This window comes from Lineus longissimus, chromosome 16 (assembly GCF_910592395.1).
Source record: "Lineus longissimus chromosome 16, tnLinLong1.2, whole genome shotgun sequence".
Taxonomy (NCBI): domain Eukaryota; kingdom Metazoa; phylum Nemertea; class Pilidiophora; order Heteronemertea; family Lineidae; genus Lineus; species Lineus longissimus.
In genome coordinates this window covers 13,902,842-13,923,438 of record NC_088323.1, presented here as the reverse complement: position 1 = coordinate 13,923,438, position 20,597 = coordinate 13,902,842, and the positions used below count along the sequence as shown (strand labels likewise).

The 20,597-nt window shown below is 40.9% G+C and overlaps 2 protein-coding genes across 2 annotated transcripts in view; one reads left to right on the top strand and one right to left on the bottom strand.

Annotated features, from left to right (window-relative positions):
• The first annotated feature begins 218 nt into the window (after nt 1–218).
• Nucleotides 219–8,287, top strand: LOC135500362 (uncharacterized). Its single transcript, XM_064791793.1, has 3 exons — nt 219–292; nt 5,219–5,336; nt 5,817–8,287. Exons 2-3 carry the CDS (start codon nt 5,229–5,231, stop codon nt 7,695–7,697), a joined length of 1,989 nt encoding a protein of 662 aa, XP_064647863.1. The 5' UTR covers nt 219–292; nt 5,219–5,228; the 3' UTR covers nt 7,698–8,287.
• A 1,960-nt stretch (nt 8,288–10,247) lies between these two features.
• LOC135500409 (ankyrin repeat domain-containing protein 50-like) overlaps nt 10,248–20,597 on the bottom strand; it is a 745,855-nt gene continuing 735,505 nt past the window's right edge. Inside the window, exon 20 of the mRNA XM_064791866.1 lies at nt 10,248–20,126. Within this exon, the coding sequence (XP_064647936.1) occupies nt 20,037–20,126 (90 nt within the window). The 3' untranslated portion in view covers nt 10,248–20,036. The remainder of the gene's footprint in view (nt 20,127–20,597) is intronic.

Here is a 20,597-nt window from a genome sequence, read left to right as displayed (position 1 = left end):
TATATCAAGTACATATTTACACAATTGGAGATTTTCTAATTCAAGTTCAATTTTCAATTTTTTTGCGAACAAAGCAGGTCACGGAATTCCTCGTCAGTTCCGATGTAACTCCCGAGGCACGTGACCTACTATTTCGCAAACCGGGCAGATTCACTGCTATAATTAGGCCTAATCAGGCCTATATAGATCACTTGATTGCTAATTATTGCCATTCTTGCTCACAATCGGATGATGGTCAACATCTATTCAAATCTGGCGTAAATAGAATTTTTGATTCGTCATTTGAAACGCGGTAAGTCATTTATCGATTTTCGTTTTTCTCTGCCCAATTTACCAGTAGTGATAGTGCACACAAAACAATTGTAAAATATCAGAAAACATCGGAAAATCATCGGACATTTAGATCTTACAGTTGCAAATGTTCAAAGGACGGGATTGTCGGAAAGGTTGCGAGACACGACCAACATTGAATTTTAAGCCATTTAGCATTATACTTGACAGTAACTGACAGCCACGCATCAATTTACGCGCGTGGTTTTGGATATGAAATTAAGATATTTTTCGACACAGTCTTGCCAGTAACTGGCGAAAAGTTGATATCTCGACCCGTTTTAGCAATTAACAAAATCTTAAAAACAATTGCCATGATTGCAAATCAATAATTATTCTTTCATAAAATACATTTATTAGTTCTTTATATCTGTTGACTTGACACAGCAATTGTCTTTCGAATACCTCTCCAAATAAAATAGTCGATGCTTGAAAATAAACATTAGGTTCTTTGTCCCTTATCTCATAGGTATCTCATACGAATTCAGGCACAGTCCAATATCGGTCTAATGTCTTCAAACAAAGCCCGCTCGCACCTAGGCCTAAAATCCCATTGTTCTACTGTTTTTTCAGAGGGTCATCAGGATAAATGTTAATAACATCGTCCCCCACCAAAAAAACATCAACTGGGTCAATAGGCCGACACCGGTACGGGCAATGTACTTGCGTCTAATCAGCAAGTCTTTACTTTATGCTTGGTCTAACCGATAGGTCTTGATTGTCCTACGTCCAACCTATTAATATTCAATACTCAAAATTACCGCTCATATTGATACGGATTCAAAATTACAGTTGCTCCGTCCTCAAAAAGGTTCTTTGACGTATATTGTGCCATCACCATTCATCAAATGATTTAACTTTTTTCCTTTGTAGGGGCATGATTTGTTGACCTTTTTGCATTTGTAACAAAATATCACCCATCAATGCATTGTCCTAAAAAAAGAGGGGTTTCCCTTTCTAGTACACGGTTTGTTTACATTTTCACATTTGTAGAGAAATATCGTCTGCCATTATCTGAAAATTGAAAAAAATATATGGATGGAAAAAGTGTCTTTAAGCGGGGTATCTTTTCTATAAAACGGTTTGTTAACATTTACAAAACACGAATTAAAGACAATTATCATAGGCCTGAGCTGTTTGGGGTTTCCCTTTTTATGACACGGTTTATTTGTTGATATTCTCGCATGTAAAATTTCCACCACCATTGTCTAAAAAAGGAAAGCAATATATATTAATCGGGGTTTCCCTTTCTATTATACGGTTTGTTTACATTCTCGCCACTGTATTGGAATATTATAGTCAGTCATCGTCTGAAATAACAAAATACGAATTAGATATGTTTATTTGATTTGGGGGTTCCCTTTTTATTGCACGGGATGTTATTCTCGCAAGTGTTGCGAAATATCACCTATCGTTGTCTGAACAATTCAGAATATTCAAGCAGAAAACGGTATATATTAATCGGGGATTCCCTTTCTATTACACGGTTTGTTTTCACTCTCGCCTCTGTGTTGAAATATCGTCTGCCATTGTCTTAACATAATGATGATAGTATTTGTTGATTAAGTATGATGAAATGGTCACAACATTGGCAAAACCATTGTTTGCGTGATAAAATGGTGTGGACGGAAAGAAATAGTGGTTTTTGTTTTTGATACAAATAGGATTCAAAAATAGACGAATAGGTTTTGTTTTTGTTCCGTCTATTTCTTTTTCGTCGTTTACTCCAGTGTCACTAAAACCACCAAATAATATTTTTGTTCGGCAGAAGTTGTAGTTAATTTGGTGTTTACCCAATTTAGAGTTTGTGGTTGCTATATTGTTCGATAAAAAAATATAATGTCGCTTTCTTAAGGACTTAAAATGAATCTCTTCCTCACTTGACCGTTGCTATGGGCGGTTATTACCGCAAATAAAGACAAACCAAAGCAAAGACACTTGTGTAGCATATCAAGGACACGTAGATTGATACTCCTGGGCGGTTATTATCGCAAATAAAGACAAACCAAAGCAAAGACACTTGTGTAGCATATCAAGGACACGTAGATTGATACTCCTGGGCGGTTATTACCGCAAATAAAGACAAACCAAAGCAAAGATACCTGTGTAGCATATCAAGGACACGTAGATTGATACTCCTATGTGTGCCACATCAAAGACATCTGGACCATACACCACATCAAAGATAACGATGCGAAGTCAACAGGCTTTCTTAAGGACTTAAAATGAATCTCTTCCTTACTTGACCGTTGCTGCCTTCGACACTTTTCCTGGGATGCGTCATTTATGCAGGAAAAGTCATTCCCATTTAAAACTGATTAGTTAAAATACTTCTTTCATCGTATTCTTTTGCTAGTCTTGTGGTTTCTATTGCACAGACTGAAATTAGAAATTAGTTGTTTTAGCTGCAGTTTCAAAATAGTAATTTAACCAATTTCATGGTCATCATCTACATCACTATTCCTTTATCTGGAACAACTAAGTAATAGTTGGTTTCACTCCTTTTTTTAAAACTAATTTTACAGTCGGTGGAATAGGAACCACCAAATTAGTTGCTTTTATTAAGAACTGTGCTTAAAGTGTGCTTAAAAGTAATGTGAAAACATGAAAGCTAACATTTTCTCTGCACTCTACACTCTTACAAATATTCTTTTAACTTTGAAAAATCTTTTTCTAAAACTAAAAAAATCCTTTACTACTGTATATAAATGGAACAGAAGAACATTAAAAAAATTAAAAACCGCCAACTGATTTAAAAGGTAGCTGGTTCAATTACAAACGCTTGTATCCTGAGATTAAGAGCTTTTCACGCCATCGTTATACATGTATTTATACAAAATTTGAAATATCGAGAGGCGGAGTGTATTAATATGCACTTGTTATACGAGGATGTAAAAATGGCGAAGCTCCATAAATTTTATTGGGCCATGTCTATGAAATGATAAAATCATTTCAATGACATTTTAGGACTATTAATTATTGAGGCGTACGTGATACGTAATTAGGCACATATTTGTGTATCTGTGCATGTGCTTTACGACCTCGAGCCTACGACGATGTTGATGATGATGAACACTTTATTTCAGATCTGACTGGCCCGGTATCAGCATTGGTTAAATGAGAATTTATTTTAGACACCATCAAGACATCTTGACCTTTAATCCAGTCATTCAGTCTCGTTTCATTGAAACATCGCCGTAATGAACTGTATAAAACGATTGCGGCGATCTGAGTTGTTTTTGTGATGGGCGGCCATCAAGGACGTGAACAAGAAATAAAAAGATGGCCGACATGTGAAGTTCAGAATGTAATCATCAGAAAATAGGCCTATCAAACAATTGGAAATGCTCATCTCCTTTATCTATTATCATCATCCATAAGTGACTATCTGAAATTAAGTGGTTTACAAATGGTATTCGACCTAATGACGTACAAACTGTAATTATTTAGTGCAGTCTCTATTGTTCGCGTTGCCCACGCGTCAAATCTGATGATTTATACGGAAATGCTCATGACGAATTTCGACTTCTCACTCCAATTTTGTTATCATAAAATCAGGCGACTGGATTTTAAAATTCCTCTCGTTTATGGGACAATGGATGATTACAGTTATGAATGATAAGTGTGTTTTAAAATGTTAATGACCAGATAGAATCAGTTGTGGAAACATGTTTTTGGTGATGAGTCGCGTTCCGTCGAATAGAACTGAACAAGTATTTGCCTGCATAATTGGGAGATGGAATTTCAAATTATCAACAGGCCTGTGGGAAAAAAACATCTGTTCCAGGCGAACTTTGCAAATTACCCATACTGGATTTTCCAGCGAATTTTTTTGCGAGTCTTTCATTTTTTGCGATTGCACTGTCAAACGCAAACAAATAAGCGTGAAAACGTCAACTGTAATGCATTAACCGTTAGATTTCGGCAGCAATCTCGATTGCCAGTTTTTCGCCAATTTAAACTGAGCAAAGTTAGAAAACTTTTAGCTTTTGGAACATTGCATTGTTTGCAGAAGGAACAAATCTGAGTGCTGTCTTTCATGATGTACATGTACGCCCGGTGTAAAAGAAATGCAAGTCCCCGGAATCTAAGTCCGGTCCTTTTGTTATAGTGAATAGAGTCCCTGAGTTCCTGAGTTCCTTTGTTGAAGATTATGTAGCTAACCCTAACCAAACCATTAACCACAACCGTTGACAATACACAGCAATTGTATGGGGTCGACTGCATTCCTAGGACGTCCATTCCTTCTACACCGGTGTTAGATCAGTGAGTCAAGAGTTACTTTAGTACCGGTGTAAAAGGAATGGCCCAGTGTTGGCACTAACACTGGCATTATCTTAACTTGGCGTTAAGTCTAAGGGCTAAACCAAAGAAGATAACGCCAGGTTGAGTTAACGCCAGCGTTAGTAACAAGATTTGTTTTGAACAACCAGGCCCTGACATGAAACTGCATCATTAGTTTCATTTTATAGAGAATAAATTCACAATTCATAAAAAATTGGTATCTCTAATGGAAAACATATCCATACTGGTGACTGAGACCATGTTTCAGAAATTCAAATCATTTTCATCGTATGCAACCTAGTCTTACGCACTGAATTACTGGTGTGTAACCTTTACAGTGACTCCACGGTGATGGTACTCGCCTACCAGCACATCGTCGTCAATGCATCGACATGCGCAAAGATGATAGCTGCAGCGAGGTTCCGGAAGAGATTGCCATCGGAATAGCGTGATAATTCAGTCAGGCTTTGAAGTTTTCTATTTTATGAGGAATTAGGTGTTCGGAACTGTTACTGTAGAGTTGGACCGGACAGCCGACAGCTTGGTAATACCGATGATAATGCCATTAGTCCATTAAGATGTCATATGAATCTTATCCTTCCAGATACGACGCAATGTCGACCAGCGACAGCATGAGTACGACCAGTAGCCACCACGAGCCAGGCCTAGCCCACAAAGGCCTGATATGCACCAACTGCTACGACGAAACCATGAACCTTAAGGTAAACTAATAGGGCTAGGGATATTGTCTCTGCATTCTGGTTGTGACTTTGTCTGCAACACAGGCAAAAGTGTTCAATATAGAACTATTGATTGGCCCATGGACGGAATTATCATGATGATCACAACCACGTTTTGCGCACGGATCCCATCATAGACTCTATGATTGGCCATCAAAGATTCAATGATAAGGGGTTCGTGGGGGCTGCGAAACCTGCCTATTTTTCCAGAGTTACGTACATTTTGTCCTTTGTTTCTAACTTCTGACAGTGAAATATAGCAGTTCCCAGTAGCATATAAAAAACGATGATTGACAAACTCATGTTTTCCTGGATGGCATCGCAAATGTTTGGTTTCAATTACTTCTCAAGTGTTTTTTCAAATATCAAAAATGTTTTTTGACTGAGGTGAATTGTAGCCCAAAACAAGATTGTCTTTTGAAAACATGTCTTCCCATTTTAATATTCCATGTTTTGTTTCAGGTTGTCGGAGCCTGCAAACACGCGTTCTGCCTCTTCTGCGTCTCCACTCACTTGGAGGACCATCCAGGAGGCCCCGGCGTCTTTGCCTGTCCCACATGTAAGATCGAATGCCCCTTGCCAGCCCAGGGCATCGAAGGCCTAGTCGATGTGACCGGATCCGACTCAGATGATGAGGCAGCGGACTCGGGAGTTCCGGAGAGTACGACAGAGAGTGATAAATCTTTTGGGGACAGCTCATTCGAATCAACGGACTGTCGCGTGTGTCATCACCGCGGCGTGAGCTCGACTGCTGAGAACCGGTGCGAGGACTGCGATGATCTGTTCCTCTGCGAGAACTGTAGCAACGTCCATAATAGGAAGTTCGAATCCGCTGGACATGTTTTGTCAAGTCTTCATGCTATCACTGAGGTGATCCAGGATAGTGGGATCTGTCTGGCCCATCACGAGCGCTTGAAAAGCTACTGTCGGACGTGCGGGCAGCCTGTCTGCCATGTGTGCGTGATGTTAGATCACGTGGAGCACGACACGGAGAAGATCGGCGAACTCGTTCGGACCGAAGTCACAGATATCCGCAAGAAGATCGACGAAGGGAAGCAAAAGATACGCCATCTTGATCACGCGCAGAAGGATGTCATGGCAACCAAGGAGGCCATCTTGGATTGGAAGCAGACGATGTTGCGGCGAATTGAAAAGAAAGCTGAAGACCTGATAACAGAGATTACCAAGCAACGAGACGCCATGAAGCAGAAGATCAGAGGAGGGTTTGATATTGCCGAAATGTCGGCGACCATACTCGAGATCCCGGAGATTCAGAAGACGATTAAGAACTGCATCGGGAAGTCCGAGCTCTTGCTCACGGAGACCACTACCCACCCAATATTTTACGACAGGCTCGTCGACGCAAAGGAAGACTTGGAAATCGTTTTAGAGACGGAAATGGAGACAGCTCACTGGGAGAGGTTGAAACAGCCTTTTCCATCGTTCATTTCTAGTGAGCAGAAAATTGAGCTGGGCACTGTGGCCAATACCACTTTCACCTCTGCTGAAACGGTTCCAGGGATGAGCTGGTATTTCAAAACAAAGGAAGATCACGTGATCTCCAGCGTTGTCAACCTCGGCATTGACTGCTTTGCCATTGCAGCGCCATCGAGCCCTGTGCGGAGGACGGATACCATTGAGATCAGGCACAGCCAGCGCTCCGTCAAGCTGATGAAGGACAAGGTGCACCCAGCAATTGACATGGCCCACACCCCTGGCGGAAAGCTAGCCACGTTGACCTACGGGCAAACCCAAGGTCAAGGTTGTATCCGCTTGTTCGACGCCAGCAGAGGCTATCTGCGCTCGATTGAAGGTTTCGCTATGGACATCCCGCTCTCCCTGTCAGTGAACATTCAAGGACAGTACATGGTCCTCGACCAAGATGCCCAAGCCGGCCCGAGGATTTCCGCTGTCAACGCAGCAGGTGTAATAGACCGCGCGCACCCACTCCGCAACGATAAGCACGGGATTCGCGACATTTCAAGAGTCACTTGCGGGGGTCAGTTCATCTATATCATGGGTGAGAACGGTGTCGCCGCCTATGCTTTCAACAATGGGAGGTTCGAGTTGAAGTCGAGTTTCACGGGTCATACCTGGCTGCACGGGCTGGACGACATCGCTGCGACAGTCACTGACGATGTCTACTTGGCGTATCGACATAAGATCGGGAGGCGCCGGGAGGTGTTCGTGGTTCGCATCCTAAGAAATGGCGGCCTACCAGACTGGTCCTATGAACCCTACTTGATCAACGAGAAGGTCAAGAAAAGGACAAGGTTAGACGTTAAGAATAACACTTTGATTCTGTCGGATGGAAATCACTATGCCGTCTATATGCTGAAGTAGACACTATTGTGTTAACAAGATAATGGTCTTTACAGGCCTATTGGACGTTTGTATAATTTTGCGGTTGTTTCCATGAAAATGACACACGCCATTGAGGTGCCAGCGCTAGTAAAATCGCCGTTTTTGGCAGATTTGCGATGCTTGAAACAATACAGTTTACCTTGCTGTATTCTCGTATGACAATCATACGTTAAATGTACATGTAGCGAACGGGAAAATTGATACACACAACAATTGCATACAGATAACGCACGGGCATCCATACATATGCTTGCATTATAACTGACTATCGGCGTCACCTGGCGTTAGAAAAAGAAAATAGATGCAGTTGGACCAAAAGTTGAAATAATGTGAACGAAAGGCGTACCACTTTAAGTATTGTCAGAGAAGGCCATCTATACACGAAGGACATTGATGTGAAAAGCTCCAATGCAGTGTTCCAGACAAAAATACGCGGATAGAGCGAGAGATGCCTTAAATGGCGGGCATGGTTGTTCTCCTAGGTCGTTAACCTGCCCTCTAGTGAGGATATCACCAACCTCACAATGTACTGTGTGTTACGCGTGGTCAGAAAGCCATTTTGAGGTGGTTTTTTTGGGGGGGGGGGGGGTGTGGGGTGGAGTGATAATCAAAAGTGAAGCTCTCGTTTTGTGTTTGAGTTCAGATATAAGTCATCACAAAAAAAAGGTCAGCAGTTGTCTCTTCCTATTTACACCAGTATCACCAGGTCTGTTTATACCATCCCTGGAAAGTAAGTCCTACCTTTTTTTGTTATTTGTGGTTATCCTCACGACTCCCGTTCATGCATCCTCGAATATCTGGGTCAGTTGTATGCTCCTTCCCATGCACATGTGACGTAAGCCCATCAGGCTGAGACGTTAGATTGAACAAGTTTATTCAGTCAAGTACTTGGCACAACCGGAAGTCGTCCAACACTACATTGTATCCACTTTGGACGATGCTTTTCACAGGAATGAATAGTCTCCTTATCATCTTATTTGACATTTAAGTTTGTCAGTTCCACTAGGCCAGAGAAATATCTACCATCAAGAGGGTTCTTAACTCGACCGCATTAGTATGTGCACTTGCTCACCCTATACAGGGTGGGCCAGAAAAAACGCCAACGGAAACTTCCACTACCAGGGGGTTAAAACTATTGATACCAGTGGACGGGGAATCTTCCTAGAAGAGGAATGATACCAAGATCGACCGATTCTGTTCAGTACTTTTTGTTGTAGAGACGTTTTTGTGAAGCAAGATTAGAGTCCCTTGGCCAGGTTCAATGCAGAAAACACAACGCTTTTGTTGCAGGTTACAACATCTCGGGCCGGGCCATGCTAACACAACCTTTACTCAGCTGCAAGTAGCCACTAGGAACCTTGTCGATATTATCTAATATCAGTATTATTACCTTACATTTAATCCACCTACTAAGTTCAATTTATCGGTACAGTTCGATTTTTCCTATGCGCGAATGAAGCCTGTCTGTGCTTCACAAAATAGGCTCTAAAACAAAACTACTAAACCAATTAGTGAAGTAAGTATTATGAATAACACATTTTCGAAATTGGCTACATCAACATGTAGCTAGGAGTGCTTGTTACAGTTGTTTACATAATTTGGCTATATTTTTTATATCACACTCACTATCAGTATCTCTGGAGCGCGCCGATAGGAAAACTGGAACCGCTTTGGCAGTATGTGTAGCCTAGACTGGCGCTGGCCCGCCCAACTAAAAGTACAGCGTAGCGGATCGAAGCTTGGAAACAGTGCATGTATAATCCAGTTTGCATTGTTCGGGTTCAGGGATCATGTCCGTCAGTCCCGTCCCCATGTAGTCCCTCTTACGTTTAGATTGCCTCACTTATGCACTCATATTGCTCTAGGAACGAGGTGATTCTGGTATGATCTAAGGAGAAGCACTTAAAACCAAACATAAGACTGACACTGGGCGATATCCTGGTGACCTCTGAACCAGGAATCGGCTAGCACAGAGCTGAACCTTCTGGCCTTCCTTACCGATCCGCTCAAGTGACCCAGATAACACGCCCAATCTCAGGTACCACTCCAGAACTCGCTCGAATCAGCCCTGGTCCTAAACCAGGGATTGACTAGGACATTACCATGCGTTGGGTGATGAGAGAGTCGTATTGAGTTTTGGCGAAACTTCGGTCTTTCATGTCAAATTTGGTGAGAAATGCAATCTATGATGACCTCTAACTCAACAACGGATCGAGGAATCTATTGAAAACGAAAGGGTATAGTACTTCTGGAATGAAGAATTTGATTATCTCAAATTTGCAAAGCGATATGACATGGCGTTGAGATGCGGCCACAGATGCCATATTTTAGTTGAACTGGAATTATTTTCAAGATCACACTATTAAACTGAGAATCATTTTATACTAAAATTATTACGACCGCATCGGAGCACCATATCGTCCCCAAGCAATGCAAGAAAAGACTGGAATTAGTTTTTAGTTCCAAGTGCACTTCAAATTATAAACTGTCTGTTAACTGTAATGAATAAAGTTAACACAAACGACAATCTATTCTATCAGATTACGGTTTATTTCTGTTTCGGTCTTGAATAACAATAACTAATGTTATATATACAGTCAACCTCGCCTCACTCGGATTGTGGTCACCGATGATAGCTTCGACTTAGATGAGTTTCGACATACACCAAATCGAATGTCTTCGTGTTGTCAATCGATGTCACGGGGTTTCGGTGTACAACACATGATCTGACCATGCATAGGAGCTGTGTTAAACTTGCTCAAAATCCACCGTAACGAATATCTTTTGAATATTCGAACACATGCGCAGTCAATGCAACTTCGATAGACAACCTGCGCACAACGCCCCTAGTGTATTGTGTTATTGACCACGCTGCACATGTGCAAAGCCAATTCACAGAGCTTTGACTTCGAGAAAAGAATTCACATGACATTTTGACAAATGTACCGTGAACATCTCGTTGACGAGTCAGAAAAATCGACACAAGTGGTGCGAGTTTTTATGGAAATAATGTTGGCACAATCGGGCCTTCTGTACCCATCAACGTAGTTTTCGAGTTGAGCGTAGGCGAGTTTAATGAAAATGTTGGCCAAATCGGGCTTTTTGTATCAATTGACTTGGTTTTCGAGTTGAGGACAGTTGAGTTTCATGAAAAAATTGGCCAAATCAGGTTTTTTGTATCAGTCGACTTGGTTTTCGAGCTGAGCACAGTCGAGGTTATTGAAAATACTAGTCAAATCGGGCTTTTGTATCAGTTGGCCTGGTTTTCGAGTTGAGGACAGTCGAGTTTCATGAAAATATTGGCCAAATCAGGTTTTTGTATCAGTCGACTTGGTTTTCGAGCTGAGCACAATCGAGGTTATTGAAAATACTAGCCAAATCTGGCTTTTGTATCAGTTGACTTGGTTTTCGAGTTGAGGACAGTCGAGTTTCATGAAAAGATTGGCCAAATCAGGTTTTTTGTATCAGTCGACTTGGTTTTCGAGTTGAGCACAGTCGAGTTTAATGAAAATATTGGCCAAATCAGGTATTTTGTATCTGTCGACTTGGTTTTCGAGTTGAGCACAGTCGAGCTTAATGAAAATATTGGCCAAATCAGGTATTTTGTATCAATCGACTTGGTTTTCGAGTTGAGCATAGTCGATCTTAATGAAAATATTGGCCAAATCGGGCTTTTTGTATCAGTCGACTTGGTTTTCGAGTTAAGCACAGTCGATTTTTATGAAAATATTGGCCAAATCGGGCTTTTGTATCAGTCGACTTGGTTTTCGAGTTGAGCACTGTCGAATTTAATGAAAATATTGGCCAAATCAGGTATTTTGTATCAGTCCACTTGGTTTTCGAGTTGAGCATAGTCGAGCTCAATGAAAATATTGGCCAAATCGGGCTTTTTGTATCAGTCGACTTGGTTTTCGAGTTAAGCACAGTCGATTCTTATGAAAATATTGGCCAAATCGGGTTTTTGTATCAGTCGACTTGATTTTCGAGTTGATCATAGTCGAGGTTATTGAAAATACTGGCCAAATCGGGCCTTTGGTATCAGGTGACTTGGTTTTGAGGTTGAGCACAGTCGAGTTAGGCGAGGTTGACTGTACGCTAAACAAATATCACACAAAAATCATAAAGCACGATATAAGAAAAGCATACTTGTAACTGGCGCGGATCCAGGGGAAGGGGATTGGTGTCATGACCCCGCTACTTCCAACAAACCATTTTTCGACATTTAGCAGTAAAGAAAATTATTCGGACCCAATGTTGCATAGACTGTTATTTCTTCAGCAGACACCCGTACCACAGCCTATTGCCTTTATAGACAATAAGTGAAACTCCCTCCCCTTGACATCGAGTCCAAACGTCCTAATTTGAAAATCACACTACATGTACACTACATGTACTTATTAGAGCCGTCTTCTCACAAGATTTAGTAGTTGGTACCGACATTTGGAAACGAAACGTCTTTGGTAGAAGGAAGCTTTCTTTTTGCACATTTCTCTCAGTCTCTATATATCACTTTACCTCGGGTACTAAACATGGCCCGTGTGAGCAGACCCGCACCCTCCTAAAATGCATGTTGACTCCTGACAAACATGTTACATTTGGTGAAGAAGTATTTGCAAAAGTTCCTGTGAATTTAAGTTTTATATCAGATGCCAAGAAATCGCATTTACGCTTAACTTTCCCAAAAGGGATTTTTCTTCTGGGTGAGGAGCCTAAGGTCCCCATTGCTTTGTCATAAAGTTCACGAAAGGACTTTGTTTGGCAAAAAGGTCACCACCGTCAGCTTAATCATACTTGATGTTGAGATGCTTGAAAATCGCCTAATTACGGCCATCTGAAGAAAGAAATTTCATTGGGAGCGCATTCCTGTTCATCCTGAGGACCTTAGGGGGTCGATGTTCACTACTTGAGCCCTTAGAAGCAGGGATACTGGGAAATCGAATCGACAGCATTCTTATTGATAAATACCAACATTTTCTGTCAGTGGGCCGGCAGCACAGTGTTGCTGAGACGATTGGAAATCGCATCTAATGGCCTTCTAATTGTTCAAAATCTTCTTGGGTAGGCCGCCGACGGCGCCCGCCCGAGGTTGCATTTGATATAAAGCCTCCACGAAAAATCCTTGATTCGCGCCAGTAAAATCTCTACGTTTACACTAGAATTACAAGACATATAGTTGTGATAATGATGCCACGAGTGCATTCAACAATAAATGTACCTCTCACCGGGTGAAAGAGGGTCTGGTTTCAAATTGTTTCAACTTAACTCTGTATATCTGCAAGCAATCAGGAATAACATAAAAATTCCATTACATAAGAACAAAAACAGATTAGTTCAAAAATACCTCCAACTTAATATAGCCTTTCTTTCGGCAGCTGTTGATCAGGCACCAGTCTACCGATTCAGACGACTCTTGTACCACTGCGCTGCATTTTCTCTCTACTACCCAATGGCATTTACTTCTTAGTCTTTCCGTTAAACAGTTCATCACAATGTTGCATTGTATGTACAGCTGTTTTTACAACTGAGCCCAATTTTCAGACAATGGTCCTATTGTGCTCTTTTATCCCCTTATACGCCGCTAGTGTACACACACACATGAATAAGTAATGAATGTTGCCATGGTAGAGCTTGGGCCAATCCAGTGGGTGGGTAGTAATATGGAAATTAGCAATAAAAGTTTACAGTTTTTGAAAATAGAATCTACTTTGATAAGTTCAACAACAAGGTTACAAGTAAAATATGAAAACTTTTTAGTGTGTGCATGTAGTATTCGGTGGATAAGACCCCTTTGATGCAGGCGTGTCAGTTTATTATTGATCATGACCGTGATCTATCTGTCATCTCGTAATCAGTTCAGGCGAGGTAACCATTGGAATGTGATGTTGGTTGGAACAGTGACAGAACATTCCCTTCTACTGTATTGTTAGAACTGTCCAAAGTCTATCGGTCTTGAACTGTTCCATTTCACAACAAAGCCAATGGCTGGGAGGGATGATAGAATGACATTCAAAGGGATTTGGGTTCTTCTTTGCGAGATTGTGCCCTTATCCCGCACGCATGGCGGATTTACGAGGGGGAATTTACACCAAATAACACGCCATATTGCCTTGGTCATTATATGATAGAAGGGCAGATAATTCATCCACTGTAAATGTCCCAAACTGAATGTCCCCAACAACTAGAGCAGCAGTTAGCATTATCATGTCGGATGACTACGCAGCCCGTGGCCAACAAAATTGGGATATTCATCTTGCCAAACTGCAAACTCGGCCAAAATTATATTTTACCTACACGATTTAATTATTTTTCTCTGTAATGTGGATTATTTTGATTTTGTATGCCCTTTATCTCTGTAAAATCTTAAACATCACTGAAAATGACATCTGCCAATTTCTACCGGAGTGACATGATCAGACATTATGCTTACGTCCTGTTGACAAGACCTATTACAAAACTTTCTTTATTATCATGACATACCCTGACATGGGATTTTAGAATCCTTAGAGGACAACTCTACTATGGATGATTAAACCAACAAAGCAATTTTTGATGTCTTAAAAAATCAAGGCTATTCACTCTGTGTCCTTTGTAAAGAAAATGTGACTGTGTTATCATCAATGTCAGCAACAAGCACCTTCTGTGAAGGATGGGCTTCAAGAGGCAGAGATACTGGGGGAATTTTTCTAAAATTTTACAAGTCCGAAACCTATAAAATATGAAATAAAATAAAAAATGCTGCTTGCTTATTTATATTAAAGATATATCGAGGGTCAGTATCAAATATTGAAGATATGAAACAGTCTTTCAGGTTGACAAATCTTCCTGATCATGAGAAAAAAAAAAAGATTTTTGGTGGAAGGAATAAGCAAACCTTTGACTTTTCTCTGCCCTAAACCTTATCAATGCGTGAATAAGGGTCATTGCTAGGGCAAGCTGCCATTTTGCAGAAAAAAATCCCCTACATGTATATAGTTTATGAGTAAATGGTGATTTTATTTGCAGCTTTTTCAATTTCTTCCGATGGGCTCAGTCATGATGTTTTGAAAAGAACCAGTTTTGGACTTATTTTGCACTGAAGGCCAATGTACAGACATGGGCATAGGCCTACAAATTTATATGTTAAAGCATTATGATAAATCTGTGGCCTTTCCAGGAATTTTATTAGATAATCCCAATATATGGTGATTCAATAGCCAGCATGGCCAAGAACTGCGATGTAAGAGCTTGGTGAAATGACATGTTATTCATATTACATGACTTTTCCGCTCATCGATGGTTTGCAAAGCTTTATGCCACTTGCATAGCTAATTAGGCCTACCAGGAATTTTGGTGGTGTGAGGTGGGGACAAAACCTCACAGCTAGTTGGTGGGAGGAGTTATGTGTGTTGGTTTTGTGGTATATATGCAAATCAATCTATGCGCGCTCTATTAGAATATTGTGACACTTTTACTCCTCATGACCATCACACTCACTCATGACAGACAGTGTTGGCCAAAAACAGATGTGCATATAATGTCTTCTGGTGATAGACTTTCTCAATCAATATTTAAATTGCCCTATTTGGCTGTAAGAGGAGAGCATTAGCGTCATTTTGAGACCCTAACCATTACAATCCTCCAAAAATTGCGACTGCCAGGTAGAGGTTGAAAAGTTGCAATTTCATTCAGAAATTGAGGAAATCCAAGTTAGAGGTTTTTTTGAATTAATCTGTTATTGATTAGAACTATATGCATAGTTTTGACAATGATGCGACAGGTGCATTCAACAGTAAATGTACCTCTCACAAAATGAAAGAGGGCCGTGACGTGCTTGGGGCTGGATAAAACAAGCTATTTTAAGTTAGCGTTAACTCTGTATATCTAAAGCAATAATCACGAATAAACCGATGAAATGGTCCAGGGACCATGTGCTCACCTGTGTCAAAGGGAATGCTATGGGGTCAATGATTCTGACATTGGAAAAGCTGTATATATCATTTCATGGTCAGACCAGCAAATGTCAATGACCCCTGTATGGTCCACATGATGTGCATTAGTAAATGCAAGGTCTAATTTGGTGTGGTAATCAGTTGTTTCTTCAGTGACTTTGCTTCATGTTATATTCCTGGAGAAAGAATTTTTCAAGTTTGGCATCGACATTTTCACCTCCCTCTATTGAATTCATGTTGAAGTTACCAAGAATGACATATGTTTCAGTCGGCTGGTATGATCGGAGGCAGGTGGTGTTGGCCTCCTATTGGCCAAACTGTGAATTGTATTACGCCAAGTTTCGGTCTCTGAGTAGGGGTCACCCAGGGGTGCATTTGTACCAAGTTTGAGATCTCTGGCTAAAGTGATTACGAAACGTGCCACCACCGACTAACGGCGTTGCTGCCGACAAACTTTGACCTCTGTGACCAGCAAAAGTAGGTCAAATCAAAAACCCGGGGGATATGTGATATCCCATTGGTAGAAGTACCTACCATATTTTTTCAAATTTTTCGGACAGGTAATAAGGGAGAAAACACAATTTTTCCATTTTTGACCTCTGCCTCCCTGGTGGCAAAACCGTGTATTATATGAGGCCGCGATTCGGTCTCTGAGTAGCGGTCACCTAGGGGTACATGTGTACCAAGTTAGAGTTCAATATCATGAGCGGTTACAAAACGTGCCACCACCAACTAACGGCGTTGCTGCCGACAAACTTTGACATCTGTGACCTTCAAAAGTAGGTCAAATAAAAAACCCGGAGGATATGTGATGTCCTATTGGTAGAAGTACCTACCATATTTTTTTCAAATTTTTCGGACAGGTTATAAGGGAGAAAACACTATTTTTCCATTTTTGACCTCTGGCCCCCTGGTGGTGAAACCCTATATCATATGAGGCCGCGATTCAGTCTCTGAGTAGCGGTCACCTAGGGGTACATGTGTACCAAGTTAGAGTTCAAAAGCTTGAGCGGTTACAAAATGCGCTACCCATGTCTAACGACGACGACGACGGACGACGACGGACACTGCATGATGGTAAAGGCTCACAGGTGAGCCAAAAATTGCATTACATTAGAACTACTTATAGTTTTGATATTGATGCTACAAGTGCATTATAACAGTACTGTGCCTCTCACAGGAGTTAAAGAGAGCTGGGCCTGGGCCTGGATAATACAAGTTATCTAAGTATTAACTCTGTAGCAGTCATTACGAATCACATGAAAATCACCAGACATGATAACATATTAACATCATACAATATTTTGTTTACATTAGAACTTTCTGATGATAATGATGTCGATGTTGTACCTCCCACAGCAATAAAGAGGTGTTAAACCACAGGTCTGGTTATTCCAAACAAGCATTGTCACTAAGCCTGTACTTTAACTCTGTGTCTTACGCAATAATCACCAATCACGGTAAAACAAAACATGGTTTTACATACAATATTGGTTTTCACATTAGAACTATAGATTTGACGACGATGTCCTTCCCACAGCCTTAAGAGAAGTCATATCCCAGGTCAGGTTGTTCAACACAAGGTATGCCATTAACCTAACTTAACGAACTTTAGCTTGGCATTACATTGGATGTCATTCAGTTAGCCCTTTACACTGAACTCCAAAAAGGACTACAGTCTCTCTTGCCATGAAAAAGGCCTGTGAAAAAGGCTAGGACAAATTCTCCAGGGGGACTCAATTTTTTTTCACACCGGTGAGGCAGTAACTCGCTATGTCTTCCCTGACCCAGAAATAACTTGCAAAACGGGGATCGTTGCCGGACTGGAAAGTTCCTTGACCGTGTTGTGAGGCCACGTTGCATAGATTAAGGCATTGATACAGAACAAGAGTTATTGGTTGTCTTACCAAACACCGCCAACATGGAGCGAGGTCAAACCCGAGTAGACAGCCAAGGTGTTTAGAGAATGACAGCTTCATCTGAGCAGTGATTAGTGAGACAACCAATATCGACACAGAAGTATCAACTCCCATTCATGAAAAAATCTCAAACTTGATCTATCTTAGGCATAATCCACCGCGATATGCTTTTGACACACTTTATACAAGCCCAAGAGGTTTTGGTTGTGTCCAGCCGAGGCCTCTGTGTCAAAATGGTACTACCACATTATCAATTTTAAGAAAAAAATAAAGGTATTTTAGAATAGGAGATACTTAGGATTTACAGTGGCACGTTGTTTTTTGTGCAAATGAAAATTGAATTATCCATTTTGATGAAACCACAAAGTCAAAGATAGCGTGCTTAAACTGACACTACAGAACACAGGCGATAATGTCCCGAGGCGAAAAAGGAAAATACACATATTTAAATTATGAAACTTTTCCGCTGAGGAGGCGATACGCTTTGTTTATGAAGTATTGGGGAGTTTTCGCAAATCCCCGAAACGTCAAAGCGAACGCCTATCCCATCATCTAATGCAATTATCAGGACGACCAGGAGGTCGAACAATGAGATCGCCGTTAACGTTAGCGTTTCTAGGGATTTGCAAAAACTCCCTACTTAAAGTGGGGATTTAGGCAAAAGCTAAGGGACCATCTCAAATTTAGCTGATGTCACAAAAGAACCTCGGTAAGTCTGCGGGGGTTGACGATTTACATATTCTTTTGTCATCAGCAATGTATTTTTCTGATGACAATCTCTCTTGGCATTTAGACTTTCAGGGGGGGGGGGGGGGGTGAGAGATACTAACCGAGGTTTGTCTTTCGTGGCATCAGCTAATTTTGAGATGGTCACTAAGATGGTATTCGGGCGTACCAGACGCACCGTGTGGGGAATCGTAATGTTCATTCAGGATTTATAATTCTCTTACAGACACGAATAGTTTCGATGTACGGCGAAATGGGAGGGGCCCCTATTTGCCACTTTGATCAGACCTACCTAGCGACTGCTTATAGTCTCCCTTCAACATGTGTAAACAAAGCTGAGAGTAGTCAGTCATTGGCAAATGTTTTAGAGATCAGGTATTTCTTTGCAAAGTTCACCTCCCCCGTTATCAAAAAGCTACTGACCTGAATTTGAGGGGTTTTAGTCATTTTTTGAAATTTTACAGAATGATGTGTTTGTGTATACAAGATCCCTAAAGCTACGCGCATACGACGGAAAAAATGACCACGAATACAAAACATATATTTCAGAATGTTTTCAGGGTCACCCGAAAATAACGAACACAATGACGCAATACTATCAAAACCAGCAGGGCAATCTCCCAATGAGAGGACGCGCTACATTTGCCTCTTTCAGCGGATAGGACCAAATGCACAGTCTTTCCAGAAAGTAAATGTCCACCGTTTAAAAAAAATATCACATAGATAAAATACGATATTTGAATGCGGTTTTCAGAGTATGGTATATTAAGTTGGTCATATATATCTGTTGTATTTGGATGCACCTAATTCCATCCCTTCATTATGTAACCAACATTTCAAAAAAGGTCCAAAAATCACTTTTTTTATTTTTATTTGCCTTTTCAAAAAATCTAATGAGCCCATTAACTGTGCTTTATAAATATCATTTTTTGGCACTTGCAATTCGATAGTGTGTTCGATAGTCATGACAAGTGCACATTTTTGCTTAGGATTTTTATGCTATTTTTAAAATCTCTTCCATAACCTTTGATAAAGACCCCCAATCCTTCATGTATGAGCTGAGTTGGTCATAAAGACCCTGACTGACTGCATTGCTGACTATGAGGGGTGTTCTCTAAGGTCACCGGCTGTAGGAAAAAAAACAATCACCTGTAGTGAGCTAAAACTTATATTCATAATGAAAGAGTTAAGTAGGAATTTTCTAGTAATGAAAGCAAAAAACCTGTGTTGCGTCAAAGTCCACTCATACATTGCGAAAAAGAACGAAAATAAAATAAAATAAATAAGGTACTTTATGACATTTTTTAAATTGCCTGTTACATAATGAAGAGACAGGATTAGTTGGGTCCAAATACATCTGATACATGACCCCCCCCCAGGTCCTATATATAGTCCCCCTTTAAGAAACCCTTTTCAAAAAACGGGAATACCCAGTCCGCAATCACAAACGCGCATTTGTTGACATTTGAACTGCGCACTTGCGTTTGTTGACAATTTCATTTCCCGCGAAATCTCAAAGATCGCATGACCTGCTATCGCAGATTGGATTTAACGTTGACCATCGCCGAGCTGCTGGGTGTTTTCACTTTGGCTCATGTTCCTCAACTGTGCTGTGTCAATTGATGGTGACCACCTGATCCAGTCCGGGCCCTGATGACGGTAAATGAAGTGGTCACTCTTCAGCCCTGGCTTTGTGCCGTTGCCTATTTACCTGTTACTGGGAAGGCAATCATTGATCACCCTTTCTATCGTTTTGCTCCTGACTTCTTTAAGAATTCGGCCACTTCTTTGTGTCCAGCATCCTCTGCCTCTCCTAATGCGGTCCAACGTCCATCCTGTAAGAAATGACAATCTCAGAATAAGTCATGCAGACGCCAGTTTCTACGTGATATGAAGCCATGGGCCATTCAAGCATTCTAATTTTTAGAGTATACGAAAAAAACACCGACGTTTTTGCAACTCCACTGAAGGATTGTCAACGGCCAAAAGCGAATTTTTAGCCATTCCGTATAGTTCTTTGCATATCACACATGTACGTTGAGGATAATGTATATACTTGCCTCCGCCGTCATGGTCATGCTTTTAGTCGACGATATGTTAATAAATGCTTGGCAAAGCGGTGTGGCGTTTCGAATTATTCCCAAGCATGATGGACATGGATGTAATTTCATATCCAGCTCATGCATTCGTCTAGTTAACCTAGTCATTACGTCAGTAAGTGGGAAGACATGTTCGCATTAGACCGACATTGTTTATGGCTATTTCATCTTCCTGCCCCTCGAATAAGTCAAAAACACAATTTTTTA